The sequence below is a fragment of the Fomitopsis serialis genome, assembly GCF_022376445.1.
Source record: "Fomitopsis serialis strain Sig1Antser10 chromosome Unknown B0H18scaffold_137, whole genome shotgun sequence".
NCBI lineage: Eukaryota > Fungi > Basidiomycota > Agaricomycetes > Polyporales > Fomitopsidaceae > Fomitopsis > Fomitopsis serialis.
In genome coordinates, this window is record NW_025955097.1 from 40,715 (window position 1) to 68,196 (window position 27,482).

Here is a 27,482-nt window from a genome sequence, read left to right on the forward strand (position 1 = left end):
CATACCAGTAATAGGTAGGCTGCCCCATATGCATCATGCGGGCACAGCTAGCGCTACCTTCCGCATTACATGTTATTAGAGACTGAAGCGAAGTAACGGGACAAAGCATCTACGCAGCTCACATACTGGGCCTAGATGCCGCTAAGCTGCTGGAGCTTTTCCACTTCATCGAGACCTTCATCTGGAAGCCGACCTTGCGACACCACGGTGGTAAGGGAATCCGAATTTGAGAAGGGGTCCATTTAGCCGTGGCTGAGGACGTGGTGGCGCCCCAAAGCTTCTTGACAGTGACAGTGGGCACCAAGTCATAACAACAACACCTATACTGGAGTAGCGTGACTCATGGGCGGACGCTGCGCAATACTGTGCACGCCCTAATCGCTCAGGGCAGCTCCAGAAGCCCCGACACGAGCAATGATGGCCTCGCACGTCGCGAGACAAGACGGTGCACATAGCATGCCATTGATCGAGAGCGCGAGCCGGCTGTTGTAGTAGAAGCCGGTGTACAAGCAGCGAATCTCGACGATGACAGAAGTACCAACGCAAACCAGGCGGAAAGAGCTGATCAGAGCAGGAACCTTCTGTGACTGACGTGTGGGCCCAAACCGACATGCGACACGGCACATGTCGATGGACCAAAGATGATGACACCCTCAGCCTCAGCCAATTTGCCAGGCAAGTCGAACAGCTGCGAGCATGCAGTCAGCGTCCCGGCCAAGGCGACGATAACGATCAATGTACGAACACTGATCGAGCATGACCTTTTCCTCTCCTTGTCCACCGGCCTCGTATCCTCCCTCCTTCGTTTCCAGCTTCTCGTGGGAAGCTCGAGCATCCTCAGGCCAGCTCGGTCGCGCTAGCTCCTTCTCAACTCGGGACGTCATGAAGGAGGTTAGACGTGGGCCGAAGAGGATGGCGGTGCGACAAGCCACGGGTGGCGGGGCTGGACGACGAGCCGCGGGTGATGATACCGAAGAGAATAGAGCAAAACGAGGGCATGTTCGCCGTATGTCGGGCTGCCAGGTGGTTTCGGAGCGTAGAATTACCGTACGCGCGCCGCTGTTAACTCACAGGCGGGGCACGATCGCACTACACCTAGGCCACGTACGGGCGCCACGCGGCTGTCCTCGCGAGACGACCTGACCGTGCTCAAAAGGTCCGGTACTTCGAACATCTGCTGGTGGGAAAGGTCAAATCAGCGCTTTATAGGTGAAGAGAACAGGGAAAAGGGGACGTACATCCGATGCGAGACTCGGAAAGGCTTGCACTCTCCACCCTTAACCAGCGCAGCCCATGCATCTTGACTACGCAGCCAGACCAGGGGTCGTCATTTGTCCCCGAAGGGTCAAAATGATGCCCACACAATGCCTGTAAGTATGCGAGGGCAATGCGCAGAGTGGGATCCGGAGTGCGCGAGAGCCACCGCGCCGCGTCCGGCGAGGCTGCAAGTGACATGTTCGTGACATGTTTGTGACATGTCCGTGACACTTCCTCTGCACAGTACTTTCCTTTTCTGGTACAACGCCTTCCTTCTCGATCAAACGGTCACTCGTCCAACCATGCTGCTAAGTTCCACTCGTCATACTTAATTCGTTTGCCTCGCTCGTCGTGATTCGACTTTGAACGTCACTCTACCTTTTTGCGACGTCATTTTCTGCTCCACTCGTGTCTGCGTTGTGCACATAAAAGCTGACCATGGTGCCCGTCTCTGCACGGATCTTTCCCCTCTCGACTGTCGCGCATATCTGCTCCCTCACGTATGCTCTCGATCTCTCGCTCGCTCGTCGACTAAAGAGGTTTCCAAGTCAGCACGCCCAGTCGACAACAGGCTGAATATTAAATGTAGCACTAATGTCACAGTCGCCGCCAAGACCTTGGTAAGTACGCATTTGTTGACCTTTTTTCGTGAAGAGTCACCCATTTCAATCCTAGATCAGAGCTTGTCATATGTTGCAAGATTCGACGATCACTGGCAGCTGCGACCAGGAGGAAGCTCGGTGTTGGGAGCGTAGTCCAGCGTTCGACAAGATGGGCACATGACGGTGAGTACCACACAGGTCGTTGGGCAATCGTAAATTATCTGATAACGACGAGTTCTGCCCGGATCAGAGAACGTCCACCCACCCGCTGTGCCATTCCAACGACGTACCTACTCCTACTGGGAGTCGCTGCCGCCCTTCATCCTCAACTTAGCCATCATGCAACGACGACGGGAGGATACAGAGCTTCCGACCATTCCACTCGAATTGCACGACAACGTTATCAACTACTTATGGGACGACCTATCCGCGCTGGGCGTGTGCAGCCTGGTGTCGCATACATGGCTTGTTACGGCGCGCTCGCACAAATTCCGTACTGTAAGCTTACAGTCTTGCTACAAGCGCACGGGATTCGAAGAGCTTCTCGACTCCCCCCTTCTCAACTCGTGCAGCCTTGCGCGCTATGTTCACGAGCTCCATATCGGCGTTGATCCGCAAGACAATGCCGTCTGCGAGCCCAAGCTACAGCGCGCGCTATGGCACGACCTCGGCCTCATCAGGCTCCTGCGAGAGCTCACGGAACTGGAGGTACTACGACTTGAGAACCTCTGGTGGGATCCGTCGCTCCTCTCGCAGGAAATGGCCGACTACCTCCTCGCGTACACACGGAAGGTGATCGTCCAGCGCGTCTCAGAGTTCGGACTCTCATCTTGTGCACCAGGTAAAGCATCTCCATATATGCAGCGTTGCATTTCTGCACATGGGTGATATGCTCCGTGTGCTCTTGTCCGCGCCAGACTCGGAGCGCGCGTCCCTCGTCCTGTCATGGTGCAGCGCGGATAGCCATTCCATCCCGGCTGCGTCACTCGCCGAGTTCTCCGGGAGGGACATACGCCTCGGTAGGTAGACGCAACTTCGTATGTTGGGTTCTGCATGGCCATCTACCGAGGTATTTTAGCCCGCACGCAACTGGTGGTCCTGGTCGACGAGCTCAAGGTTACCGCCGGGAACCGTCAAAGACGATTCATGCTGCACGAAACAGTCGCATTTCTGAGCCGGACATACGAAGAGGTGTTCCGCCGGCGAGTTGACCATTCACTAAATCCAGTCGCCTGTGAGTGGTCACGGTACATCATCACCCCGAAGGCTCAAGACTGACTGCCACGCAGGGACTTTCGGGGAGACGTCGACGTCATCTACGTTCATTCGAATCAATGAGCTCCTCGTCGACTTCAGAGGTGAAGAATTGCGGGACACAAACTTTGCGCATACCGTTGTTGACCTCTTCAACATCGGCGTTCTGCGTGCCCAGCATATATGCTTCGATTTCGGGACGCACAGTCCGCATTGGGACTGGACGTCCGATAGCCATCTGGACGATGCACTCGCACAGCTTGCGCAGGAAAACTCGGACCTCGAAGTCGTTTTCCGTATAGAGATGGCTCGCGGCTGCGATTCGATGTCCGAGTGGATTGGGGCTATCTCATCCTGCTTACCCAGGCTTCTGTGCAGTTGCGCACGAACGAGTCTAGTGTGCTCTGTGCAGACCTACACGGGGTTCCAATACACGATGGAGCATTGCTGGTCACAGTCACAGCGGGCACAATGACCTGGTACGTATGTCATCCTGGATGTCTACTGGGTCACTCACAGAGGATTCCAGCGGGCCGACGGCGGTCTGCATACATTTGCCACCTGATCGCTATGGTCTAGTGTGCCTACATTCTTTCTTTGGAAGCACCTGGGGGCAGTGGTGTGCCACCGCCATTACCTTTATGCTCTTCCCAATAATGCTTACATTGTACCCGGGTACAGGTTCGGAGGTAACTCGGAGTGGCTCACATTCCGGTGGTGTATAAGTACTGCGCGGTTCGAAACAATGGATTGTAGGACACCAGGACTTCACTCTCTCATTCGCCACCACCCGACCATCGATCAGCGTTTGCCCGACTCCCAACGACCGCTCACCGTCTGCAAGCTCAAGCACGCGCCCGCGTCCGAGTCGCCGAACCCGAGAACCCGACAGCCACCCGTGTCGACTTATACCTCCCACCACTCCGAGCCGTCGTCGGACCGACAACATCGCTTCGAAACCTGGGTTTATTGAGACGTCTGTACCATCTTGGCAAATTTGATCCTTGTCCCGACATTCCCAAGTCATGCGCCGTCCTGCGCGACGCACTCAGGCTCGTCGGAGTGGCGCTGCCCGGATCTTCCGCGGAGTCTTCCCCCAGGAGCTATGTGACATGGTCATCAACCTCGCATCCGACGACCAGTCGACAATGAGGGCTTGTAGCTCTGTCGCGCGCTCCTGGGTGCGGACCTCTCGCCCGCACATCTTCAAGATCGTTACATTCAAGGACTGGGACGACGTCACCGCTTTCCTGGCTATCATTTCCTCGCATGTGCTCCGCTCGGACTGCATCGTTGATCTCGTCTATGATGTCTGCATCAGTGAAGATGCGTCGGCAATTCCTTTGGGGTCCCCGTCGCTGTGGAAGCATGATAGGCTCCCTGATGTACTGAGAAGATTCAACTTTCTGGACACACTACGACTGGACCGACCCTGGTGGACTCCGCATCGTGTTTCGCCGGTTGTCGCAGAGGCGATCGTAGAAGTATCTCGCAAGGTATGTACATTGCTGAGATTCAAGAGACACGTTTATTAGTTTCTGATTACTGTTGTCTCTAGGCCGCCCGGTTATACCTGTACGACGCCTACTTCAAAGATATTGATGACATGGTGCCCCTACTCTCCTCCGCGCCACAGAGGTCTTGCGTGTGCATCACAAAGCGACCCACGTTAGAGTACTCTCTCATGAAGGAGACCTACCCAATCCATCAGAAAGTCAGCATCGATACCTTCAGAGGTGATCTCGTCGGGTACACCGAATTCTGCCTTGCCATGCGTTCGGCGTCCACCATCAAGCCGCCGTTCTCGGTGACCATCAAGGAAGTTCATCTGGAAGATACCAACTGTGACCACGTTGAGGATGTCGACCCCGACGAAGCTGGCAAAATCCAGGCTTTCCTCGCCTCCGTGAACCTTAGCATGCTCACAGGAGTCAATCCAACGATACCTGGTATGTCGTCCGTGAATCCCCTTATAATGGCACTGGGCTGTACTCACATTCCCCACAGGTATATTGGGAGGCTACACGCGATTGACCAATTTGGTCGTTCATTCCTTGCGCATTGATTGCCCGACACTCCTGGAAACAGGGAACATGCTCCCTAGGTACCTAGTCCAGCTCCTTGAATGGCGTTTCGTCCCAGCGCGTCAAATCCATTTCGTCGTCGACGGATCTGTTGACGATATGTCCCCACGTGCTCCCGACAGGCTGGATTCTACCCTGGACAGCCTCGCACTGGAAGATCCTCCAGTGGAGGTCATCTTCGACACGCGTTCGCCTGCTGATCGTCTCGAAGACTGGATCAAAGTAATCTCAGCGCGTTTCCCTAACTTCCTCGCTCGAGGCACACGTGTCGGTGTGGTCTGTTCCGCTTTAGACGGTCCGAAACGCGAGAGGCGTCGTGTCGCGGAGCACTGGTGGCCATAATTGTGCCACAACAACCGGAGGCAAATCCAAACATTGGCCTTGGTAAGCGGCTCCATCTACGGCAATATCTCTGTATCTCACTTATGGCCAATGCTCATGTTACTCAGCTCCTGATGGCAGCCCCAAAGTATCGAATTTCGCTATAGCTCCAAGCGCGTCACCACCGATTCGCCTGTTGACCGAAGTAGAAGGAATACGCATCAGAAGATCTGTACAACTACCCAAATCTCGCTTCGATAATACTTCTATGTCTCCCGTGTAAGATGCGGTCACCGTGCCTCCTAAATGTCAAGGCCACAGCCGTCCCAGATAGGTAAGGCCTCGCGAGCCATTCAGCTAACGCAAAGTGCCGCCTCGAGGTGGCCCTCTCTCACACCCCGTGACAAACCTGCCCCCTTTCCTCCAGGTTGGTCGTTGTACTGACGTGTGGCGACGCTTTGATATGGCTTGGTAGCGCCTTTGTCTATGAGAACCGTGTCACCTCGGCAGATCTACCATCCATCCCGCTTTGTCAAGCGGTGACGATCGTGGCGCGGCATGACAATCTCAGGGATGATCCTGAGAACACCAAGCGTTTACAGCCCCCTGACGACCAACGTATATAAGCAGCAGGGATGCTGGGTAGGAGCGCATAACTCACTGCACCTCCCCGAGTCGAGCACCGTTGACGAAGACACGATGCGCTCGCGCCAAACTCGACCGGCGTTCAGCCTAGCAAGTCTACGCATGCGCTATGAGCGTCCTGATTCAATCGTCAAGAATGCGTATCCCATGCACGCAACAAGTCCAACCGCTGTACGCCCCGTTCTCCTAGCTCCTGATCATTGCCTGTTGCTTACCTCTGTTCCTGGCCAGGAAAAGCGCTTCTCCGCATGTCGCGAAGTCGGCGCTGACTCTACGCGGCAGAGCTACTGTGGCTGGAGACAGGCAGAACGATGCGGGGCTGTATCGCGTGCGTGCGCCGGACGCCACCTCTGCCAGACAGAAGTGGCCACCTCTGACGCCGGTGCCGTGGTACTGACCGCGTAAAGGCGGCGGTCCATCCACGCTGCGCACCGAGAAGCGCGACACGGAGGTGGGAACACGAGACGGAGGGACCCAGGTGGGATTCGACAAGGTGCTGGAGGTAGCGGTGTGTGATCCTGGTTGTGCATGCGCATCGGTCGGGTCCGTATGTATGGTCTTTTCTTGCAGGCAACGAACTGACGGCATGTTGTAGTAACTTCTGGATCGCATACAAGCTGCGGACCGAGTCATCTCCATGAAGCTCCAACTCGCCGCTGGCTTCAGCTATGCGAAAAGACCTAACGCGATCTGATGCTGGTCGACCATCTACATTGTGCAGGTTGGTATCACTGATCTTTTCTCGTAGACAACGGACTGACATCGTGAGTTCAGCAACTCAGGCATGGCCATATGAGCTGCGGAACGGGTTCCCTTCATGAACCCCCAATTCGCCATCGGCCCCGGCTTCCGTGCACAAAGACTTGCTCGCACCGACGTAGTCGTCTTATGTGTCAAAGCCGCATGATGTATGCGATGTACACCGAATCTGTAGCGCCGTACCACACCTCCATATACTTACAACAACGCATTCTCCATATTCTCTGGCAAATTCCATGCTTTAGACTTGCGCCTCTAGTCTGTGAGTTCACCGTGGTGATATGTACGGTATTCATTGTCACTCAAGGCGAATCGTCGGGGTAAGCGATCGGCAAGTAGTGTAAATAATGTAAGCGCCGAAACGCGTTCGCGCAGTCACGGTGTCGCGAAGGAACGACGCCGACCAACGTCGCTACCGCGTCTTCGTCGCCGACGACGTTCTAGTCAACACCGTGGTCGCTGCGACCCCAACTCCCCTCCTCCTCCAACCCATTGTTCACCTCTGTCGTCGCAGGCGCGCGCTTCCGGCGGACACCGCTCGCACTGCCGCCGCGACCCTGGTAGCTCGTACACCGGAACGCTCTCGGCAAGCCTTCCAGAAGCACCATCGCTCGCAGTTGCGTGGTCGTATACGTGTAGAGCCTACGCGTGCCGCCTTTTCTCTGCTGGCATACACGAGCGTGCTACTGAGCTCGACCTCGAGCTTCACTTCCGTCCCTTGCTTAGGCTGTTCTGGTGGGTAAGATGAGCGTGCACGAAGAGGCGGACTTGGGCGAGGATCGCCATGCGCGTATTGAGCAGGTGCGTCTCATTGCTATGGTCGCTGCGACCGGCGTCCATGTCTAATACACCGATAGATCTTCCAACGCGTCGAGGAGGAAAGCGAGCGGCGCGCACAGGCCGCTGCAGCAGCAGAGCAGACGCGTGCAGCGTCGCGCCTGTCGCAGACACTCCCGGACGACGCAGCGTCACACACGTCCGGGACCAGCACGTCGTCACCAGTCGCTGTGACGTCGGCAAGGCCGGTCGTTGGAGATCGGAGACGGGGGAGCGTGTCGGTGTCGAGGTTTGGGCAGGTACGTCTCGTCTGCGTCGCGCTGTGGTCAGCAGCATTGACGCGAGATGCAGGGCTCCGTTGCTAGCAGGAACGGCGACGCGTCCCGCGCGGAGACACCGACGCCTGCGGCAGCGTACGTCGTCAACAAGGGTGCGTTCTACGCCGTACAGGACCACGTCAGTCTCTTCCGCCTCCTCTCATCTCCCGCCCGGTGCTGACCCACCCTCTTCCAGCAACACGGCTCCGCGGACTCGCTCGCCTCCACCGCCGAAGCCAACCCTGTCTCTGCCCATTCCCCTAGCTCGCCCGCGCACGAGGAAGAGTCCATCGTGCAGATGGCGACCATCGCAGGGCGGCAGTCGCTCTCGCGCGCGTTCACGCGCGGCCTCTCGCGCAGCAAGACGCCGTCGCGAGCGGGCCTGGAGGGCGTGCTCATCGGCGTGTCCGTCGAAGAGGCCACCGTGGAGCACCACTCTGACGAGGGCGATGCCACCGAGGAGGCCGGCCCTAGCAGCGCGGGGGCAGCAGCATCCTCGCTGGCGGTCGAAGGGCTGGAGAGCAGGGCTGGACGCGCCAGGGCGGCCAGCCGTAGCGTGGTCTACGCTGGGAACGGGCCGCCGCCAGGGAGTCCGTTGACACCGGGGCCGGGAACCTCGAGCGGTCCTGCACCTACGGAGCTAAAGGCAAAAGGCTCGAGAGCGTCGTTGCCCGGGACGAACGGTGAGGCCAAGACAGAGCGGAAATGGCTCTCGCGCGCGAAAACGTTCACGAGGAAGCTGAAGAGAAGGAGCATGATGGCGCTGGGGGCATCACGGTAACCCGGCGGTGTCCCAGATTGCTGGTGGTTGTATACCGGACTTCTCGTCGTGCGTTTCATGCTTTCTTCGCCTCTCACTTGTCCCTTGCTCCTCTCCTCGCGCTACTCATTTCATACACTCCGCTCGCTGCATATTCACGTCAAAGTATCATACATTCTTCTAACAGTCGCGTCGCCGCGATACCACCATACCATACAGCCGTGTTATCTGTCCGTTCGTTCTCGCCCGACACCACTTGCACGGACACCTCTCATTCAATTGCTTTGCAGTACAGTACATTACGTCGTTCTCGGAGAGTAGTAATAGACCAAACGGAAGGAACACTACAGTATATCGTCGGTTACATCAAACCCCTGTTTCCATACATCCTCCCATACCCCCATCACACCTAGCTAATCTAGCTAATAATTGTTTTTCATTGGGTATGCCATACTCACATCTACATTGCTCTCGTTGATCGTATTTCTTTCCTGAGCGATTTTGTGACTGCGTCGAGTCAAATTGAGTGGCTGCTTTCTTTGAGATTCTATATAGACGGTTCTACGGTAGCTCATTGCCTGTCAACCATAGCTGGTACGTATATAAGAGTACTGTTCTGCGTCCTGGACAGTGGATCACCTCTTGATCTCGAACTCTCACCTCGAGGAGGTTCAGAATGCTCTGAATCATCTCGGAACGAGTGTGGCAGTTGTTGTCTTCCAGCTTCTCTGACTACTAGGCACTATGCCGAGAATTAGGTTTAGATCAGTGCAAGACACCCAAGCATGTGTGCATACAGGTCACTACTCATAACGGTGAGTACTCGCTCCTTATTGACGACTTGGTGGGCTACTGTCAAATGCCAGTGGTGCGTTCTATAGCAATTATCTTATCCTGGGTTTGATGGACAGTTGCGAGATATAGCTGCTTGCGTGAGCTGGTGAGTACTGGACGGTTCATGACTGTATTCAATTTGCTCACTTCAAGTCTGCATTGTCGTGTAATTGCAGATGCAAAAGGCACGTCTCAACGCTCTTCTGAATCAAAATGGGCATTATTCCACGTCTCTCTTTGACTGAGCAGTGGTTGAACGTTGAACGGGTGACTTGATTTCGCGTGTAGGCTCGTAGGCGAGCCTCCTAGCTGCTCAGCCTATACGTAGATCTACCAGTGGCTGCCTTTTGAATGTTTCCATCAAAAAGACCGAGGAGGAAGCCAGGAGCTCGAGGAAGCGAGTGACCCGGCCATTTGGAAGCGCCCATTTTGTTAGGGCGGCAATGTGAGTCCCGGGCCGTTCGGATATCCCTCAGACGAGTCTGAACGATGTCCATTCCGCTGTTCACATCGTGCTGAAGAATGCTATCCTAGCGCGGAAACATTGCGCAGTAGAGAAGGACAAGTCTCCTGGCTTGCAATCCCTGCATTGAAGTAGACCGCCAGCGGTGGACGCCGGCGCAACCGACCGAGATCTGACGGCGGCGATGGTCGCCTTCTCTAAGCTCGTGACGGTGGTCGAAACAATTGCATCTCGCCCCACATAAATCGCGGTCTCCTGCTTTCCATGTCCTCGTCCCCCTCGTCCCCCTTGCTCATGCCCATGTCGTTCACCGCCCAGCGCGGCTGATTCCTTTTGCTCTGACGATTCTTTACTCCCGCCAGTCCGCCCTGAAAAATCAACGCACGTTCTCCGAGCGCCGAGGCCGACTCGGACACGCCCGCCCGTCAGGCTCATACATATCATCAGGCTCGTTCGCTCTTAGCTCGAACGCTCACGGAGGCGGTGCGTCACTTGCCACTGAGGCTAGCGGTCGCCATCTCCCCTGCGCCTCTCTTGGACTTTCATCTCTTCTCTCTTCATTTTCCTCTCCATGTCCGTGTCGATGTCCATCTCCACGCCCTACTTGATGTCGTTCCCCTACGTGAGTTATCATCTCGTCTCACTTTTCTGTCACGACTCCACCTCGACACTGCTATTGATCGTGTCGGATGGATGTCTGACTGTAACGTTGCTCTGCAGGTGTATGATGGCTCTGCGCAGCCACTAATGTCCGAGTCCGACTCATATGAGTCTGTGCTGCCACCGGCGTACGCCGTCTCCCAAGCCTCGGCTTTCGAACATTCGGTCTGTTCGCCGCCATACAGTCCTCGACCGTTGCCCCGGCCACCTAATGTCGCCTCTATACTGTCGCCGATACAGTCGCCTAGGCCTGCGAGTTCGCCGATTGACCTCGCTGCTCTCTACGACGACGACGCCCCAGACCCGATCCTACCTCCAAATGACGCCTACTCGTTCGTCCCCTCGGGCTCGGATTCAGATTCGGATTCGGATTCGGATCCGGGTTCAGATGTCACGCTACACGATGAGCCGCTACCTGAAGTGTGTCCTACACTACAACTCTGCCCCACAGAAGTTGTCGACAGCACGCTCTCACCTGTGGATCCGGCATTCCTCGGCAGCCTCGATATCGACCTCGTAGCTTCACCCCTCGATGCATGGGCAGATGTTTGTTATGCCGACTCTGTCTTGGAAGATAACGCTAGTGAAGACGACGAAACTGGATCCGGAAAGGACTCGCCACACTACCAACGACCAGAGAGTCGGCATGCGTTCGCGAGCCGTGTTCACTCTCCACACACGGGCCACTCCGTGATCGAGCACGTCCCGCTTCCATGCACGCTCGGGTCTACGGCGCCGAACACAACCGTGAAGCCAATGTCCCCGCCACCCCTTCCGTCCACCCCTTCCTCTCCTCCGCTTTCGTATTCCCCTTCCTTATCACGCTCTACGCCGACCCTCGCTTCTCCCCGTGCCCGTCGTGCACCCTTCTCCCTGGACACCATTCGCTCGCAGTCCCCACTCACGCCCGAGTCTGAGGATGACGGAGCACATGCAGACGACGAGGGCGACGGGGGTTACGGGCGTGCGAACGACCCGCACTTAGGCCTCCGGGGCTGGACGCCTCCGCGCGTATGGACGGGGTACGAGATGTGGGTGCCCGTGGCGGACGTCGAGGAGAAGGTCACCGCGCTGCATCTCGACCTCGGCGCTCAGCGCAGGGCGGACGGGCGGGAGAAGGGAGACCTGGAGCAGGCGGCGCTACCGCAGCGTGTGCAGTTCAATATGCGCCCGACGTCGCCTGTGCCCGGCTACCCGCTCTTGTTCAGCCGCGAGCCGCCGAATCCTGCGGATTCGGTACATTTCTTCCCGAAGAGGTGTAGAGATGAGGAGGGCGAGGATGAAAAGCCGAAAAGAGAGAAGAGCTTCTCAAGGAGGGTTGCAAGCCTTTTTCGATGAAGTGGGGTTGGCTTGCGGGTCGGGGTTGAATGGATCGTCGGTGCGACAGCCTGCGCGCGCTCCAGTCGTCTATCTCGCAGCACTCCCGCTGCGCATGTCCGTCTTTCACCACCTCACATTCGAATCCTCTCAAACGTCAAGACTTCACGATTCACGACTCGTCACCAACAATGACTCTGTCTACGTGCGCGCTCGTACAGACGCTTGGTCGCTTGGCTACCTCTTGTTCGCCGCCGCTGGAAGACGTCCAAAGGGCCGTTCTGCATGCGGACTTCGTTACCTTACTAGTCGTAACTATTGCTCAGTTACTCCGACCATCTTCCATCTCGTATTCTCTGCATATCTCTGCATCTCCCATTCATCTTCATCATGACCAATACACGTTCAGCCCTGCTTCCATCTCTCTGGGCCACCTCTGAGTATCCACCGCTGCTCGGTGTTCCACGCACTGTCACTATTTGACTCCGCGTTAGATTCACCGTCTTAGCGTTGTACTGTATGTCGCTGTATTCTCCTCGCCCCCTCTCCAACTGTACATCCACTCGCTCCCTGCCCTCCTTCGCAACGCCTGTACATCCCACACTCCCTACCTTAGGCCGGCCCGTGCCGGAACTGCTAAAACGTGTACAGTACGTGTGCATGCTGTCTGTCTGTATCACTCCTCTCTCTTCGCGCTCGCGCTCATCCCCTCTCCTCTCGATATGCGAGCGAATGCTGCTTCCTCCTCCCGCTGGTTGTCGGTACACTATACAGTCGGCTTCTTGCATGCTAGCCGTGCACTTCGTCTGCTTCGATTTTATCTAGGTTTGCTTATCTTGCTTCGCATAGATCCCTGTTATGCGTGGACGAATGCTGGCTGCTTATTCTTCTTTATGTTATGTCTCATGCGGATAGTGCTAGGGATCAAAGACTAGTGCCTATTACCGTACCACAATCAGCCTTCATGCTGCGGCATTATTGACATCCAAATCAGCAAGTGCACGACCTATTGCTTTGTATGCGCGGGCAGGTAACCTCAATCAATACACTTCGATTGAGTTCAAGTACTATGCATTGGATATGGAGGTGTGGTACGGTCATCTTCTACGACTAATGTAGCTGATGTCTGAGTTTCCCAGATTACAACGATGCTCATCTGCTGCTCGTCAAGCTCAACTGAGAGCTGCATAAGAGAACCCCAAGAATTCAGTGCCGCGGGTCAGGGCTGGTGATTATCGCCCAAGTCCAGGAGGTATGTCTGTCATGCATCATCTCCTGCTCACGCATTGGCGAGGGAGTCCGTAGATGCCGCTCGAGGTCATGGCCACCGTTCCAGACGCAGGCTCCGCGGCTTGTGACCGGACAGGTGAAGTCCTGACCTCTCGGGGTGTGGATGATGTCTTGAGGCGGGATGGCGCGTCCCACGTCTACGGCGAGGCCATTGTGACGTCGGCAAGCCTAAGACGGAGGCGAACCAAGGCGGGGGTGACCATTGACTTCAGTCCAGTGAAGCTTGACGTCGTTCACGGATGGCGTAGAGTGTGCTAAGGCTTATCCCGGAACCATCTGCGAGCTTCTCAACTCGGTGCCGGTGCATCCGCGTTGTGTTTGTTCTCTGTGAGAGACGGGGAACGCCCTCATAGGGTAGTCGGATACGGCGATTCGTAGGCATGCCTGAGGGTCATAGCCACCCAAGCTCGATCTCGATGACCGTCGCACGAGCTCCGGTGGATGTCTAAGCGAAGTGTGAGTCAAACAACTACACGGATGAAGGGAGTGCTGGACGTACATCCGAAGGCCATTCCCGTTCCAGCAGATCCCGATCAGGCCTCACTCCAAGGCCTGGTCACAGAGAAAACCCCAATTGCGGCGCCGCTCCTGGATGCATAATCACGGGCCGAATTGGCAGATGCAAGTCCAGGGCGCTCGCGCCGCGTGACGACCGATGGGTGATTGAAGCCACATCTCGCTCTTCGCGGGCGAGGCTGCCGTTGAACAGCGTGTTCACCCTGTATGAGATAAACGAGGGTCAGCGAGCAGAACGGGGGAGCACTGAGAAGCGAGACATACGAAAGCTGCGATCAGGGTGCACGTTGTTGACGATTGAATCAGGAAGCTCGAAAAACATACTACGGTCGCGGGGTTTGCACCGTCGACGAGGCTGATAGCAGTGCATGGTGGTTGAGCGAGACACAGGGGTGTCGGATAACGCTGGTTGTTGGTCGACTGTCGCGGTTCCGCGGGCTTTTATACGTGCGCGGCCTCCTCCCCTATGGCCACACATTCCCGATCTAGGCGAACCATGGTAGTTGCTATGCAGTGTAACCACATGCGGTGTCGTGGCACCCCTGAGTTCTGGTCAAAGCGTCTGTGTGTGGCGACGACACAAAGGACATGATACTCACGAGCCCTTTTGGCGCTTTGCTTTGCTCCGGATAGGGCCCTACCGACATTCGGTATGGTTGCGGATGTCGCTTCGATCACAGGCAGAGCAGGGATAATGTGTTCACGAGCGGCATACAACCGATTGTAGATCTAACATTAGAACTTGAAGACCTGCCAAGTGACAACCATTTTGGGCTTACATGTGCGACGAGTCTGAACGGCGACATACGTAATGCTTTCGGAGGGATTGCGGGTGCAAGTTCAATCGTCATTGGTCATAGCCCGGACAAGGGATGTGTGTACAAGTACAGCGCGCGTGTCCGGCCCAGGCTCCAGCCTGAGCCAGACAAATCTAACGTTCTAGTTTCAGAAAAATGGTAGTGAGGATGCAAACACTATACTCACCAAACTAACAAGGTCTGGTAAGCGTAGCAACTGGTGTTATGTCCTTTGGAGTGCTTGCGCGGGCGGTCTGCGAACGGTTGATGACCACTGATGTTGAGAGATGGCAGGCCGCTTGCTTTTCGGACCATCTGCTGCGGTACAGACCATCCCAACACGCGGCCTGAGTGCGACGAGGAAGCAGGGCGAAATAGTCCTGGTCCAGTCTTCGGAACGTCCCGCAGAATCTCCGACGTTGAACTGGGTGTCCTCTGTCGCTAGTCCGGCGAGGGCATGGTCCCCTGGTCCACGTCCTCGGGATCAAATCATGAATGACGAAATATATCATAGCGGGTAGCACTCCAGCTGAGCAGAGTGCTAACAGGAACTCGGAGAAGAAGGTGGTCGCTTGCATGACGGATACAAGGCCAATCTGCAGAGCCCACGACCGCGCCCATCGGTCCAGATCTTAGTACACGCCGCGAATCCCACCTCATCGCCAGAATTCAATGAGTCAGTCAGTGTCCTGCAGGGAGTGATATTACAGGATATGCGCACACACCTGGAGCATGTTCACTGGCACGTCAACGCGTCAACGCTACCGGAGCCTCTTCAGAGTCGTGATGTTGACTATACCGCGATCGCTCCACGGTGCGAATAGCTGGCCGGGGAGTCGAGCTTCTCAGAGGGTATGTTCAGGTCCTCGTCCATTTGCGGACAGCCGTAGAGCGTGATGTTGAAGCGAATCGCGATGGACTCTAGCTGGGTGCTTCGGACCGTAGAAAGAGCCTGGTGCAGTTCGTATACTGGAACTAGCCAAATTCCTTCGGGCAGTCCAATCCAGGGGCCAGTGAAGTAGACGTTCACTGACAACTCCAGATGACGCAGAGCGGTATTGTGCACGAAACACGGTCCTAGATTATCTGTGAAACGGGCTGAACTCAGCAGTCGTTCGTGCGAAGAAGCGGGACATTCCTGACCGGGAATTTGTCGTGGATCTGACTAAAGGAAGTGGGTGACGGTCCACTCCCTTCCAGCATGCGATCAATGAGGCCGGTTGTGGATCCGCAGTCGCCATGCGCGAGGTTTCGGAACTCCACACTCAGGTTACGAAGGGAGGCGCAGAGTGCCGGGAATGCAAGCCAAGTGACCATGGATTGCAGTGCCAACGGCTTGATCCCCAGGGCCCAGGTCGCATACGAGACGAAGCCGCTTGAGCCGGCTGGTGGCTACCGTGATGGCGGGAGGCTGGGGTGTGACGTCTACAGGTTGTACTTGTATTGAGGACACACCCGATAAGATAAGCTCTTCCAAGCGAGCGCACGGATGATTCGCTGTAGTTGAGCACCGTGAAGCTGGACATCCACCGAACGCAAAGACATGGTTTGCTCGTGATGACGCAGGGCAAGATAGAACATGGGGTGCATAACGGGACGCAGAGCCTGTTGGATCTCGAGGACTCGCAGAGCAGGCAACGAGCCGGCCAAGACGAGGGGCAGAGAATCCATGAAGGGAGGGCGATCTTGGCCCGGTTTCGTGAAAGGAAAGGACTTGCGCTGGACGACTACCGTGTGCATTGTCGTGAGCCGATGTTTGACGCAGAGCGACACGCGTAACTGTTTCACCAACAAGTCAAAGGTAGTCCGATCGCTGATATAGACTGTGTGAGAGGTGTTGAACATGGCGCGAGGATACCATACCTTGCTGACCAGTGCTGCGTCCGGAAGCATAGGTTTAGCCATGAAATCGATGATTTCTTCAAATATCTCGAGAGGAATGCGACCCAAGACTGGTGGGCAGTGGAGGCGAAGGACGGTGTAACAGGGATTCAGTGTGATTGGTTCCATCGGCTGCATTGGATGCCGTTTCACCACACGGATGTTGAGGCGTGGACGAATCCAGAACATAGGTCTGAAAGATGTCAGTGACAGACGAGCGATTGTTGTAGGACAAACTAACTTCAGAGTAAGCGCAGGCAACCTCTAAGAGCACCTTTGGTGTGCAGATCAGCATATACCCTCTATTCTTCGAGCGAATATTCCAGTGACACTGACTTCTGCCAGTGGAGTCGGCGGTACAGTTCCCAGCATCTTCAGGTTATTCACGTGCGTTGTAGTTCGCTCCTTCGATGTGCGGATACCGAGCAACGAGTGGGCCCCTGGGAATCCATTCAACTGGTCCAATACACGGGCAATACGGTGGCTGCGAAGGGTCCAACCACAGCGACCGGCGGCGTCCGACATCACCTACTTGAGGTATGGCGGTTAACCCTGTATCCACAATGAATATCTCGAGTGAGACGTACCTCACAATATGCGGGAGAATAGCAAGTCAGAGGACGGGAGCAGGTCCACCGAGGCACGCTACTAAGGTTCGAGACTTCGAGTGCACTGCCTACTCAGGCTGGCACAGCGTTCGCGCGTGCCAGCGCAAGGACAGACCACAGCTAACATTTCGGGCACCTTCCCCGTCACAGAAACCAGCACATGTCTGCTGTTGCTGTGTAAATCCACAGTACGCGTCACGGACAATGAAGAGAGAACAAAGAAAAGGGAAGGGTATGTATGTACACAGACTACAGTACCGTGACAGTGCGCGACGCGATGTGGCGCGTGAGTCCCACGGTACACTAGGGGAGCTCAGACTTGAACGGGCAAGGGTACGGGTACGGGCAAGGGTAGGTCACGGGGACGGTCCGGCCGCGCGGCAACCGTAGGGTTAGCAGTAGGGGCTGCCACGTAACGTTAGGGTTTGTGCAGCAGTAATTGTACAATAGTTTGGTCCCGACAAGGTATATAGAGCACGTACATCCGTTTCGGTAGCATGATAGGAGGCAGCTAGATCGCCATCGCAAATGCGACGCCGCCATCCTCTAATACTTTGAAAACATATACCTAAGTACGTAGTTCTGCTTTCGGAAATGTTATGTTACCCGATTAGTATATTCCGCTTTCGGCAGGCGCTGGCACTTTCCCGCACTCGAGTTCAGCTGTAGTAGGCTATAGTAGGTGCATCGTGCGTACAATATTTACGAGCCATGTTGATGGTCATCAAATTGATTTTTCTCTTTGGTGCGCGTTAGCCTTGAGAGCCATACTGATTATGCTATCCAAATACTGTCTGTAACAAAGAGCAGTGGCGTAGAAGCTGGAAGAACTAGGCTAGGGTTAACGGTGGCAGCATCTACGCTAATTGTGGCTAACCCTACAGTCGCCGTGCGGCCGGACCGTCCCGTGACGTGCCCTTGCCCGTACCCGTACCCTTGCCCGTTCAGTCTGAGCTCCCCTAGTAACTGAGTACTGACTAGGGGCAATGCCTTTCCGAAAAGCGTCCCCTGTCACGTGATCAAAACGCGTCGAGAAAGTGGACACGACTCTCTCCCCATGCTGTAGCATTCGACACGAGTTGTATAAAATTGAGACTATATTCACATAGAACGGCATGTATCTCACGAGTGTTTATGTGGTTTCACAGAGGGATCGAATGAATACAACATCGGAATTCGGTCAGCATGTTGCACAGACTGCATTTGGTGTCTCAGCAAAAGCTGTATATGCGATGGTCTATCATGACAGCAACCTCTCCCAGGCTCGGAACTACCCCAAATGAACTAGCAGTCTAGTCCGAAGAGATCTTGTCGGCCTGAGGATCATCAGTATAGAGGCTAAACATGCAGAACTCACCTTTTGATATACTGGATGTTGTTTTTGGGTGTAACATGTTTGCTGAACTGTTACAAGAGATGCCCCAGGTAGTTCTGTGACCAATGGATATGACCAGAAGCAAGGATACACGGAGGACGGCTAAAAGACTAGCGAGGATCGCGTCGAGACGCGCTAGTGGCGCGTCGACTCGCTTACGTAACACGCGTCGCACCGCGAGAAAGAGGTGCACTTCTGACGTTCCCTGGCGTTTTTGGCTCCTGCAACAACTAAATGACCGTGATCACATACATACATAGAACAAAGTCTTGAGGATGGAATTTTTTGTAATGCACGTATTGGGGGGCTGTAGAAGGCTCGCATGTCCGCAGGGCCTTTTCTCTAAATCCATCCTCAAGACTTTCTTGAGCCTGATTTTAGATGATTTATCATCACTTCTCCGGAATATTCTGAAGTGGATGAATCGGAGAAAAGTGCACCTCTTTCCGCGCCCACTTCGTGAGACGCGGCAGGCGGGTGGCGCGCGGACGCGTCGGAGTTTAAATTTGTAGCGCGTTGCCCCTACTCATGAGTACTTCCGATCCCCTCCGCCAGTCTCCTCCTCCTCCTCCTCCTCCTGCTCCTCCTCGTCGCGACTACAATCCGTCGTCGGAGTCCGTGGTGTGTTCTGCCCCATGCAACCTCGCCCTTCTGGGAGGCAAATTCTTCCTCTGGAGCTCTGCGAGGCGATAATCGACTTATGCCGAGAGGACCCCTCTACACTAAGGGCATGCAGTCGTGTGTCGCATGCGTGGTTTCCTGCGTCTCGCAAGCACATATTCTCGTCTATCAGGTTCGCTAAAGGCGAGGACATCACTACCTTTCAAGCCTTGCTCTCTTCCGAGTTACCGGGATCCAGTAGCATCCCCAGTCTCGTCCGCGAACTCTGCTTGGGCGAAAGATATGCCGACATGCTTGGGCATGAGGATTGGTCGCTGTTGGCTGATGCCAGGCTGCCCGGCCTGCTCGAGCAGTTCACTGCGGTGGAGACGCTACGGCTGGAGAGTCTCGCTCGGCCGCTCGGCACTGTTCCCGCCGTAGAGAACGCAGTCACAGTGCTCGCGAGCAAGGTGGGTGATCTCGCACTACTCGGGCTCTGCAGATCGCATATACATCTACTTACTCACTGGTCGCGTCTATGTAGGTGGCTCACCTGCACCTGCACTGGTCCGAGACGTCCGGACCTAGACAGGTTGGATCATCAGACTTGATCGATATTCTGTCCTCGTCGCATCGAAGGTCCTCCTTCCACCTCTCAAGTTACAATGCGGTAGGCACTCTCGCCCTATGGACGCGGCAGAGGAAGCCGCTCTACAAGAAAGTCAGAATCGGCAAGCTCGTAGCAAATTTATACTCGTTCAGGACTTTCTACGCCGCCATGTTATATGTGTATGCGTTACGCTTGCCTTTCGCGGTCATCATCGACCGGCTCACTCTTGGCGATCACACCCTTGAGTATCTCCGACTGCTGGCGACATACCTCTACGACACAGAGTATGGGCTCCTGCTTTCGAAGGCAAGACTCAGAAATGATGGCCGGGATGACAGTGGTACGTCTCCCGATTCGGACGATCCTGACCTTGACGTTTGACTACCTCTGCTACCCCAGCCGTCCCCACTACTACTTTGAAAATCAAATGCGTGGACGTCGCTGCTCCTACGATCCTGCAATCGAAGACCTACTTCTCGGAGTGCCTAACAGCATTTCTACGCTGGAGGATGCTGCTCACGCCCCGCATGCGCTTCCTCCTCGGCGAGCTCGAACCCGAGAATGCCGTCCCGGAGCAGTGCGCCGGTCTGGACGGGGCCCTCGCCAGTCTCGCGGCGGAGGACCCCAAGCTCAAAATCACCTTCAACGCGCAGTGTCCTGCTGAACGTCTCGTGGACTGGGTCGAGACCATCTCGGCGTGCTTCCCTACCCTCATTGCTCATGGAACGCGCGTCGGGATGGTGTGCAGTTCGAACGGCAGCCCGGTAGGCAAGCACTCTCCTGCCGCCCAGCACTGGTGGTCGTGAATCCTGACGCCGTACAACTTATGTGCAAGAGTGCATGAGATATCGAGCGGCTCACTCTGACCGAAGACGTACTTGGACATCCTTTGTTCGATCGGCCGCCGTATTCCATTGAGCTGGAACAGGAGTTGTCATGGACGGAAAGTGAGATGTCTGTGCTGAGGTTTGGTGCTCGCAGCTTTGGACGAGATGACAAGGGTATGCCGCCCGACCCAGGCAATACATCGTGGTGTCTGACTGCCTCGGAAATCTTAGGCTTCACTGCTACCACTCTAAACATCCGGTCCATAGAGATCAACGCCCCTACGATACTGCGGTCTAAGACCATCTTCTCGAAGTCCTTGACGAAGCTGTTGGAATGGAGAGCACTGCTCACGCCCCGTATGCGCTTCATTCTAGACGGGTCCGGACCCGAGAACGCTGTTCCGGAGCAGTGCGCCGGACTGAACCATACCCTTGCTGGTCTGGCAGCTGAAGACCACGACTTGGAAATCTCCTTCGACGTGCAATGTACCCCTGAACGTCTCGCGGACTGGATCGCGGCCATCTCGGCTTGCTTCCCTACCCTCATCGTTTGCGGAACGCGCGTCGAGATGGTCTGCAGTACCACGAGAAATTGTCTTAAAGGCGATCGGCGACCCGTCGCCGAGCATAGGTGGTCGTAGCGTATCGCGTTGAGAGTTCCTGCACGCCACTGTATGTCTGTGTAAGCACAATATAATCGCGGTCGTGCTAGCTAGTGCGCTTACTGCGCCTCTGTTCACAGATTACAATACCCATTCCATTCACCTCGTCCTCATATCATGTGTACAATACCACGCGTTTCGCTTTTGTGTCGAGAACACAAGCCTTGCCATTCGTCGCATTGTTCATGCTTACACTCATGTCTTCACTGTATGGGATCTCCTTCCGTCTTCTCGCCGACGTTCGTACAATTGAAGTCTTCAGTGCCCGAACGCCGCATCGACCGTGCGTTGTCTCCTGGGCGGAAGTTCACTCCATTTGTACGTGACCACGATAGTTTATCGCCCACATTACTACTGTACACACAAGCTGCCACTATCGCCGCCCCAATTCATCTCTACTCCCTTACTGTACATGTACAAACCCACGCTCTCGCTCCGACGACGAGCATATACCCAGCTTGAACCTGACAATCCGCGTACACACCGTAACCATCCGTTTACTGCTAGAATGATGACTACATAGCAATCAAGGGGTTCTCTTCAAAGTCTTCACTTCGGTTCTACATATCTGTCGGCTTTGGTTGGCGAGCGCAAACCTGAGGATGGCGTGGCCTCAAGTTCTGTCTTCGGATTTTCTTTCAAGGTCATGGGTCGTTTGTCTAGTAAGCGGCGCTGAGCCCGCGCTCACCTCGCCGCGCTGACGGCTGTCATATTCAGTATGCCGTCCATCCTGCGCTAAAGTCTTCCTCACCTAGTTTTTCCCTTCACTTATCGACTAAGGATCCAGATGCTAGCTAGCGGATCGCCAGTCGTGACGAATTGTCTCGGATGCCCCCGGGGCGGAACGTCGCACGACGTACCACCGTAAGTAGGACTTTTTCTTGCCGTAAACTGATGACTTATAAGCGGCAGAGAGCGGAAAGAAATAATCGTTACCAAGAACAAAGAATGGTACGCTCTAGAACGAGACAGTGCTACTACGACGTAGCACCGCCGGTGAGCTTCCGCGCTGAGCGCTGAGCGCTGACCGGTGAACAAGAAATGATTTATTCCACACATGATCGAAATTTGACTTCACCCTGGAAACAAATAATGAGATTCAGAGACGACGAGATACTTACTGTATATAGCGGTATGCACCTTGTCATCATTGACAGAATCACGGTGACGTCTCTCGCTGCGGCCTTAAAGCAGCCATGATCTGCCCGTCTAACCGGTGGCACGCCCACAGCACTGCCAGAACGTGCGCGACACCCGAAGCCGCCAGCACCGACAGCAAGGTAGCCGCGAAAACATAGAAGCGCGTTTCCGCAACATTCTGTGTGCCCGCGCTAGATCCCTGGGCAAGGCGCTCCCAGGAGAAGGCGACGAAGAACACGACGAACATGCTTGACGCCCTGTAGTACAACAGTCACTGATCGGTGCATCCGTATACCAGTAATCGAATAGGTCAATGGACGTACCATACAAACCAAGCATCTGGGATGGCGAACATAAGCGGGATGGAGGTCCAGCGGGGTTGAACGGCGGTGTGCTTCGATGGCAGCGTACTTATGATTAGTTTCTGACCGAAGATGGTGCGTGCCGGAAGACTCACCACGAGTCACACTTTCCCACTGGCAGGGTCCTTATGTTCTTTCAGGTGAGTGCGCAACAGCACCGCAGCAGCCGAGCAGACCGTGCTAGTCAACAAGCAGACGATGCCACTTAACACGCTCATGTCCACAATGCCAGGGAATGCGGATAGAAGTCCGATAGTGATACTGTGTGATCATCCAGTCAATACTGGGTTCTGGTGTGCATTACGGAAGAGTGGTGTAGACGTGACGTACCCATTGTACACGGTGCAACAACCGAGGAAGATTTCCATCGGCGCCGACAGCGCGTCACGAAGACGGACCAATCCTTCTCGAGGTCAGCTTGAGTATCATCCTCTGCGTGGCGCCGAACTTCGTCGTAGTAATTGTCGTAGAGGTCCACGGGCCAATGGACGAGCATTACGTGTCTATACAAGGTATACAAGCAACACATTGCCAGAGAGGGAAACGGAACGAGCATGCTGAATATGTGATGGACCGCGACGGGAAGAGAGTAGCTCCTTTGTGCGGGTCCCAAAGGCGTTCCGGCCGCCTTTTATACTGCGAGTGGAGACTATTATCTTGGCTTGTCAACGCTCCACGAGTGCTGTGTAACCCGAATTTGCACAACGTAGACGCTATACCGCGAGCAAGCACCGGGAAACCACATACGCAAGGAGTCTCGGCAGTAGGTCTGGACGACTCGACCCCACAAGACTGCATAACACGATGGAGCCAAGCGCTCCACTTTGACCCACTGTTTGAGCAAAGTCCGATTTCCCATTAGCGGCGACGACACCGTGGAGTCAGCCTCGCCCACGTACACAGGCTGAGTAGGGTGCTGTGCGACCAGTTTGGCAATATCGGCTACGAGGCTGCTTAGGCGCCCCGGGTTAGAGTTAGTGGAGACTGATCGACTCTCGGAGGAGCTAACATTCGACGTGCAACGTTGATCTCTGCACTACTCAAAGTTGCAAGTCAGCACGAAGACTTTGTTTAAAGAAATGCAAGGCCCGACCAGTACCTAGGAAGATCATGCCGTGCGCAAGTACTGGGCCCCTGACTGAGTGCGGATCTATGTTGCGTTGCTTGACGAGGCAACACCTGAACTGCGAACTTCAGCGGAATGTATGGATACATGGACCTGTGTGAATGATCTATCACTGGTTACACAGCCGCGGGGGCACGGAGAGTGGTCACTACTCACCTCATAACACACACACAATCCATAGCGCTTGTTAGTTCTTCTGGCGTATACATTCTACGTGAGTACTTGAGCACCTGAGTACTCTGAGTCCTTGTCCCCACCCTGCTCATTCACCGTACTAGACAGCTTCTCGTCGCGATGCCTGATGCAGGAGGAAGGCCAAGTACGCGTCGATAGCTTTGGTGACTCTGAGGGCCATATTGCAGAAATGGATATGTTTGAAGGTTTGAACGTAGCAACTAGCGAGCAGCCTGAGGATGTCACGGTCTGTGGCCTGCCAGGGCGGCGCGAGATCTCAATGCGGCGGCCACATGAAAACATAGAAAACGCGCATGTCAAATGCATGCCCCTGCCACACAACCATGTAGTAGCTGTAGCTCTAACAGAGACCAGCGAGCGCATCACGGAAGGCGAAGATAACGAGAGGCATTTGAGTTGGTCAATGGATGGGTCACCGTATGTTATGTGCGCCAAACACAAGCAAACACGCGCACGCCAACATCTCTCAACATCTTCGCAAAGTCAATGACCGTACAGTCGAGTCGCCACTTTCGAGTTGACATTAACCCTGTCCAAGGCCTGTACTAGCGGTCTTCCTTAATGCTGCAAGATAGCTGAGTCTTGTCATCGTCTCGTTACCGAAGATGCTGTCCGCCCACAACGTTCGGGACAGCACTCGACGACTTATTCTGAAGTCTTGAAGCTGGATCCAACTACTCGACCAACACTGTTACACTCGCCAGCACTCGCCCTGTGTATCTGAGTCAGCTTTTGTGGTCTGGTTCTGTCGACTCGCCCAGAAACATGGCGACTGCGATTGACCACTGGTCCGCAATACTCACGTTCATACTCTTCGTCCTCTCCAGTACGTTTCTCCCAGTTTGCCTTCCATACGTCGTCTGTAATCCGTTTCTTTCACTCGATTTTCAGATGCAGCCGTCATTTTCCCGGTCCGGGTTCCTATACCAGCCTTGCTCGTCCACCGTACCCGACAACTCCTCGTCGCGACTCGCGTCCTGGCCGAGAACCATTCCCCCATACGGAAGACGCACCTCCATCTCAACTTCATTACAGTGCCACTCATCTCCGTCTTGCTTCTGTTGGCGACGGGCGCGATCGACGGGACAGTCGTGCGAGATGGCATCGTGGGCGCGAACGGGGTGCAGCCCTTGGATATCATGGCACTGTTCATCTCCCTGGTGAGTGCTCCCTTCCTCGCCCTACGCCTAGGCTTCATCTGGTGATTACTTCCAGGCGTATCTCAGCATCTCACTCGACGCTACCGGGCTGCTGCGCTTCCTTGCGTTCTGGGTCGTACGTAAGGGCGGGGGCTCCGGCAGGAGGCTGTTCACTTATCTGTATGTGTTCTTCCTGGTGTGCGGAGTGATAGTAGGGAATGTACGTGCCGCGACCAGACACCGCGTACTGTGTCGGCTCACCCTCCGTGCTGGTTAGGACCCAGTCATCCTATCTGGAACGGCCTTCCTCGCATATCTCACGCGTGTTTCAGGGTGAGTACCATCTCTTCGTGACGCACCGCCAGCCTCCAAGACCTATGTCGACAATCGCGCACTCTACTGTGACGAATCTGTCTATCTCTGGCTTTGAAGTGGTGGACTAGCCTATTTCATTGCACATTGACGCTGAATCGTGTATCACAGAGTGGCCAACCCGAAGGCGTGGCTATTCTCGCAGTTCGCTGCTGCCAACATGGGTACGTCGTTTCTGTTCTCGCTTCATCGCGCCTGGCGTCATTGAGGGTGGAGGTCAGCACGTGGACGTGCTCTACATGCTCCGGTGGTGCATATATGCGTGGATTCACGACGCTATCAACGCAGATACGCACGTTTCCTTGACTTTGTTTCAGGTGTATCCTCAGCCGATTATCTGTTCATGCGCGTCCATGTTCCAGTCACATTTTTGAGAGAAAGCCCTCGATCTCTCACTGTACTGACGGGAGCGCGATCGTCGTTCCGTACGGGACGCGTATTCATTTGCATTTTCATCTATTGGTGCCCTGCTGCAGCGCGAAACGCTCGCGGTTTCTCATAGTTCTGATCCAAAATACTGACGAAAGCCAGCATCTCTGACTTGATGCTCCCCACAGCTTCCGTCGTCCTCGTGTCTTCCAACCCGACCAACCTCGTCCTCAGCGGCGCCTTCGCGCTCAAATGGACGTCCTACATCGCCCACGTCGTCCTTCCCTTCCTCGCCGCCGCGGCCACCGTATACCCGCTGCTTCTCTACATGTTCCGCGCTTCGGACCTCATCCCCGACTCCCTGGACCTCGATCTAGATGAGGTGGGCGACATGCGAGAGTGCGTAGCTGCGCCCCGTAACGCTGAGGATGATTGATACGATGCGGAACTGCACAGGACGCTCGTCGACAAAGGAGGCGCTATCTTCGGAAGCTGCTTGGTGTTCGTGACTCTTGGTGTGCTCGTCGGCACGAGCACGGTCGGCGTACCCGTCTGGGAGGTGACCGTCCCGCCGGCGTGCATCATGCTCGCTCGAGACGTCTGGTGGGACTGGTCCCGGCACCAATCCTTGAAAAGCGCGAGTAGCCGCTCCACGTCTGTGACGGACACGCAGCCCGCCGAGGGCATGGAGCGGGCGGCACGCGAGGAGTCGGGCAGCGGGAAGATCATCAAAGACAGCATCGAGCTGCAGGAGCCCAGAGAGCAACGCCTCTCGCGAGACGCGCCTCCCCGCGTGCCATCGACCCTAGCCGGTGTTGTACGGCAAACGTTCACGCGTATAAAGAATACGTTCCCTATAGTCTCCTCTATTGCGTCCCGCCTCCCGATCCCGCTCCTCCCCTTCGCGTTTCTCACCTTCATCCTCGTCAACGCGCTGTCTACGCAAGGCTGGGTGAGCCTCTTCGCAGGATGGTGGGGCGCATGGGTTCGCGCGACTGGCACATTGGGCGCCGTGGGCGGGATGGGCTTCCTCTCGTGCATCTTCTGTAATGTCTGTGCCTTGCATCACGTCTTCGCTCTCCTTCCACTTGCTGACTTGCTGATGAATATACGTATCCGGTAGGTCTGCGGTACGAACATTGGCGCAACGATCCTCCTCGCCCGCCTCCTCCAGCTCTGGATCGCCGCCGCCTCGCCATCAGAGCGCGAACAGTACGGCGCCGTCTACGCGCTCGCGCTCGGCTCCAACTTTGGCGCGTTCACGCTGACGTTCAGCGCGTCGCTCGCGGGACTGCTGTGGAGGCGCATCCTCAGGCAGAAGGGCATACACGTACGCGCGCGGGAGTTCCTGAGGATTAACCTCCCGATCGCTGGGGTCGCGATGACGGTGGGGTGTGTGGTGCTTGTTGGTGAAGTGTATGTGATATACAGTAAGTAGTCTTATATATTAAGTGTGAGGACAGCATTCATAATTCATCCGGCATACACAAGTGACAGGTGACAGAAGTGCAGAGATCCGCAGGGAGCAAACTCGGATCATGATTGCGCAGATTATGCGGAATC

At 55.4% G+C, this 27,482-nt stretch overlaps 10 protein-coding genes across 10 annotated transcripts; 7 read left to right on the forward strand and 3 right to left on the reverse strand.

The window, feature by feature from the left end:
- The first annotated feature begins 1,896 nt into the window (after positions 1–1,896).
- On the forward strand, positions 1,897–3,012 carry B0H18DRAFT_97070 (uncharacterized protein). Its single transcript, XM_048043733.1, has 3 exons — positions 1,897–2,042; positions 2,110–2,651; positions 2,701–3,012. Exons 2-3 carry the CDS (start codon positions 2,199–2,201, stop codon positions 2,884–2,886), a joined length of 639 nt encoding a protein of 212 aa, XP_047887116.1. The 5' UTR covers positions 1,897–2,042; positions 2,110–2,198; the 3' UTR covers positions 2,887–3,012.
- Positions 3,013–3,706: 694 nt separating this feature from the next.
- Positions 3,707–5,913, forward strand: B0H18DRAFT_97027 (uncharacterized protein). The gene is made up of 4 exons (XM_048043691.1): positions 3,707–3,732; positions 3,795–4,609; positions 4,672–5,062; positions 5,121–5,913. The coding sequence occupies exons 2-4, from the start codon at positions 4,139–4,141 to the stop codon at positions 5,537–5,539; spliced, it is 1,281 nt and encodes a 426-aa protein (XP_047887117.1). The 5' UTR covers positions 3,707–3,732; positions 3,795–4,138; the 3' UTR covers positions 5,540–5,913.
- A 1,753-nt stretch (positions 5,914–7,666) lies between these two features.
- Positions 7,667–8,797, forward strand: B0H18DRAFT_1124918 (uncharacterized protein; the record flags this gene model as incomplete). The annotated part of the gene is made up of 4 exons (XM_048034927.1): positions 7,667–7,723; positions 7,780–7,998; positions 8,051–8,155; positions 8,213–8,797. 4 exons carry the CDS (start codon positions 7,667–7,669, stop codon positions 8,795–8,797), a joined length of 966 nt encoding a protein of 321 aa, XP_047887118.1.
- Positions 8,798–10,337: 1,540 nt separating this feature from the next.
- On the forward strand, positions 10,338–12,631 carry B0H18DRAFT_97118 (uncharacterized protein). Its single transcript, XM_048043770.1, has 4 exons — positions 10,338–10,695; positions 10,794–10,898; positions 10,974–12,019; positions 12,157–12,631. Exons 1-4 carry the CDS (start codon positions 10,645–10,647, stop codon positions 12,488–12,490), a joined length of 1,536 nt encoding a protein of 511 aa, XP_047887119.1. The 5' UTR covers positions 10,338–10,644; the 3' UTR covers positions 12,491–12,631.
- A 2,042-nt stretch (positions 12,632–14,673) lies between these two features.
- B0H18DRAFT_97190 (uncharacterized protein) lies at positions 14,674–15,515 on the reverse strand. The gene is made up of 2 exons (XM_048043835.1): positions 15,379–15,515; positions 14,674–15,308 (listed from the first exon to the last, which is right to left on the reverse strand). Exon 2 carries the CDS (start codon positions 15,229–15,231, stop codon positions 14,845–14,847), a length of 387 nt encoding a protein of 128 aa, XP_047887120.1. The 5' UTR covers positions 15,232–15,308; positions 15,379–15,515; the 3' UTR covers positions 14,674–14,844.
- A 242-nt stretch (positions 15,516–15,757) lies between these two features.
- Positions 15,758–16,498, reverse strand: B0H18DRAFT_1124920 (uncharacterized protein; the record flags this gene model as incomplete). The annotated part of the gene is made up of 2 exons (XM_048034928.1): positions 15,758–16,045; positions 16,109–16,498. 2 exons carry the CDS (start codon positions 16,496–16,498, stop codon positions 15,758–15,760), a joined length of 678 nt encoding a protein of 225 aa, XP_047887121.1.
- A 2,930-nt stretch (positions 16,499–19,428) lies between these two features.
- Positions 19,429–20,533, forward strand: B0H18DRAFT_959330 (uncharacterized protein; the record flags this gene model as incomplete). Its single annotated transcript, XM_048042802.1, has 3 exons — positions 19,429–19,587; positions 19,662–20,067; positions 20,127–20,533. 3 exons carry the CDS (start codon positions 19,429–19,431, stop codon positions 20,531–20,533), a joined length of 972 nt encoding a protein of 323 aa, XP_047887122.1.
- Positions 20,534–20,679: 146 nt separating this feature from the next.
- Positions 20,680–21,195, forward strand: B0H18DRAFT_1124922 (uncharacterized protein; the record flags this gene model as incomplete). The annotated part of the gene is made up of 2 exons (XM_048034929.1): positions 20,680–20,728; positions 20,786–21,195. 2 exons carry the CDS (start codon positions 20,680–20,682, stop codon positions 21,193–21,195), a joined length of 459 nt encoding a protein of 152 aa, XP_047887123.1.
- Positions 21,196–22,375: 1,180 nt separating this feature from the next.
- B0H18DRAFT_959331 (uncharacterized protein) lies at positions 22,376–23,274 on the reverse strand (the record flags this gene model as incomplete). Its single annotated transcript, XM_048042803.1, has 5 exons — positions 22,376–22,613; positions 22,680–22,750; positions 22,826–22,979; positions 23,117–23,221; positions 23,246–23,274. 5 exons carry the CDS (start codon positions 23,272–23,274, stop codon positions 22,376–22,378), a joined length of 597 nt encoding a protein of 198 aa, XP_047887124.1.
- Positions 23,275–24,145: 871 nt separating this feature from the next.
- Positions 24,146–27,357, forward strand: B0H18DRAFT_1087563 (uncharacterized protein; the record flags this gene model as incomplete). The annotated part of the gene is made up of 10 exons (XM_048032182.1): positions 24,146–24,265; positions 25,047–25,199; positions 25,255–25,398; positions 25,456–25,511; positions 25,662–25,714; positions 26,108–26,318; positions 26,376–26,573; positions 26,679–26,970; positions 27,043–27,313; positions 27,335–27,357. 10 exons carry the CDS (start codon positions 24,146–24,148, stop codon positions 27,355–27,357), a joined length of 1,521 nt encoding a protein of 506 aa, XP_047887125.1.
- Positions 27,358–27,482: the final 125 nt, after the last annotated feature.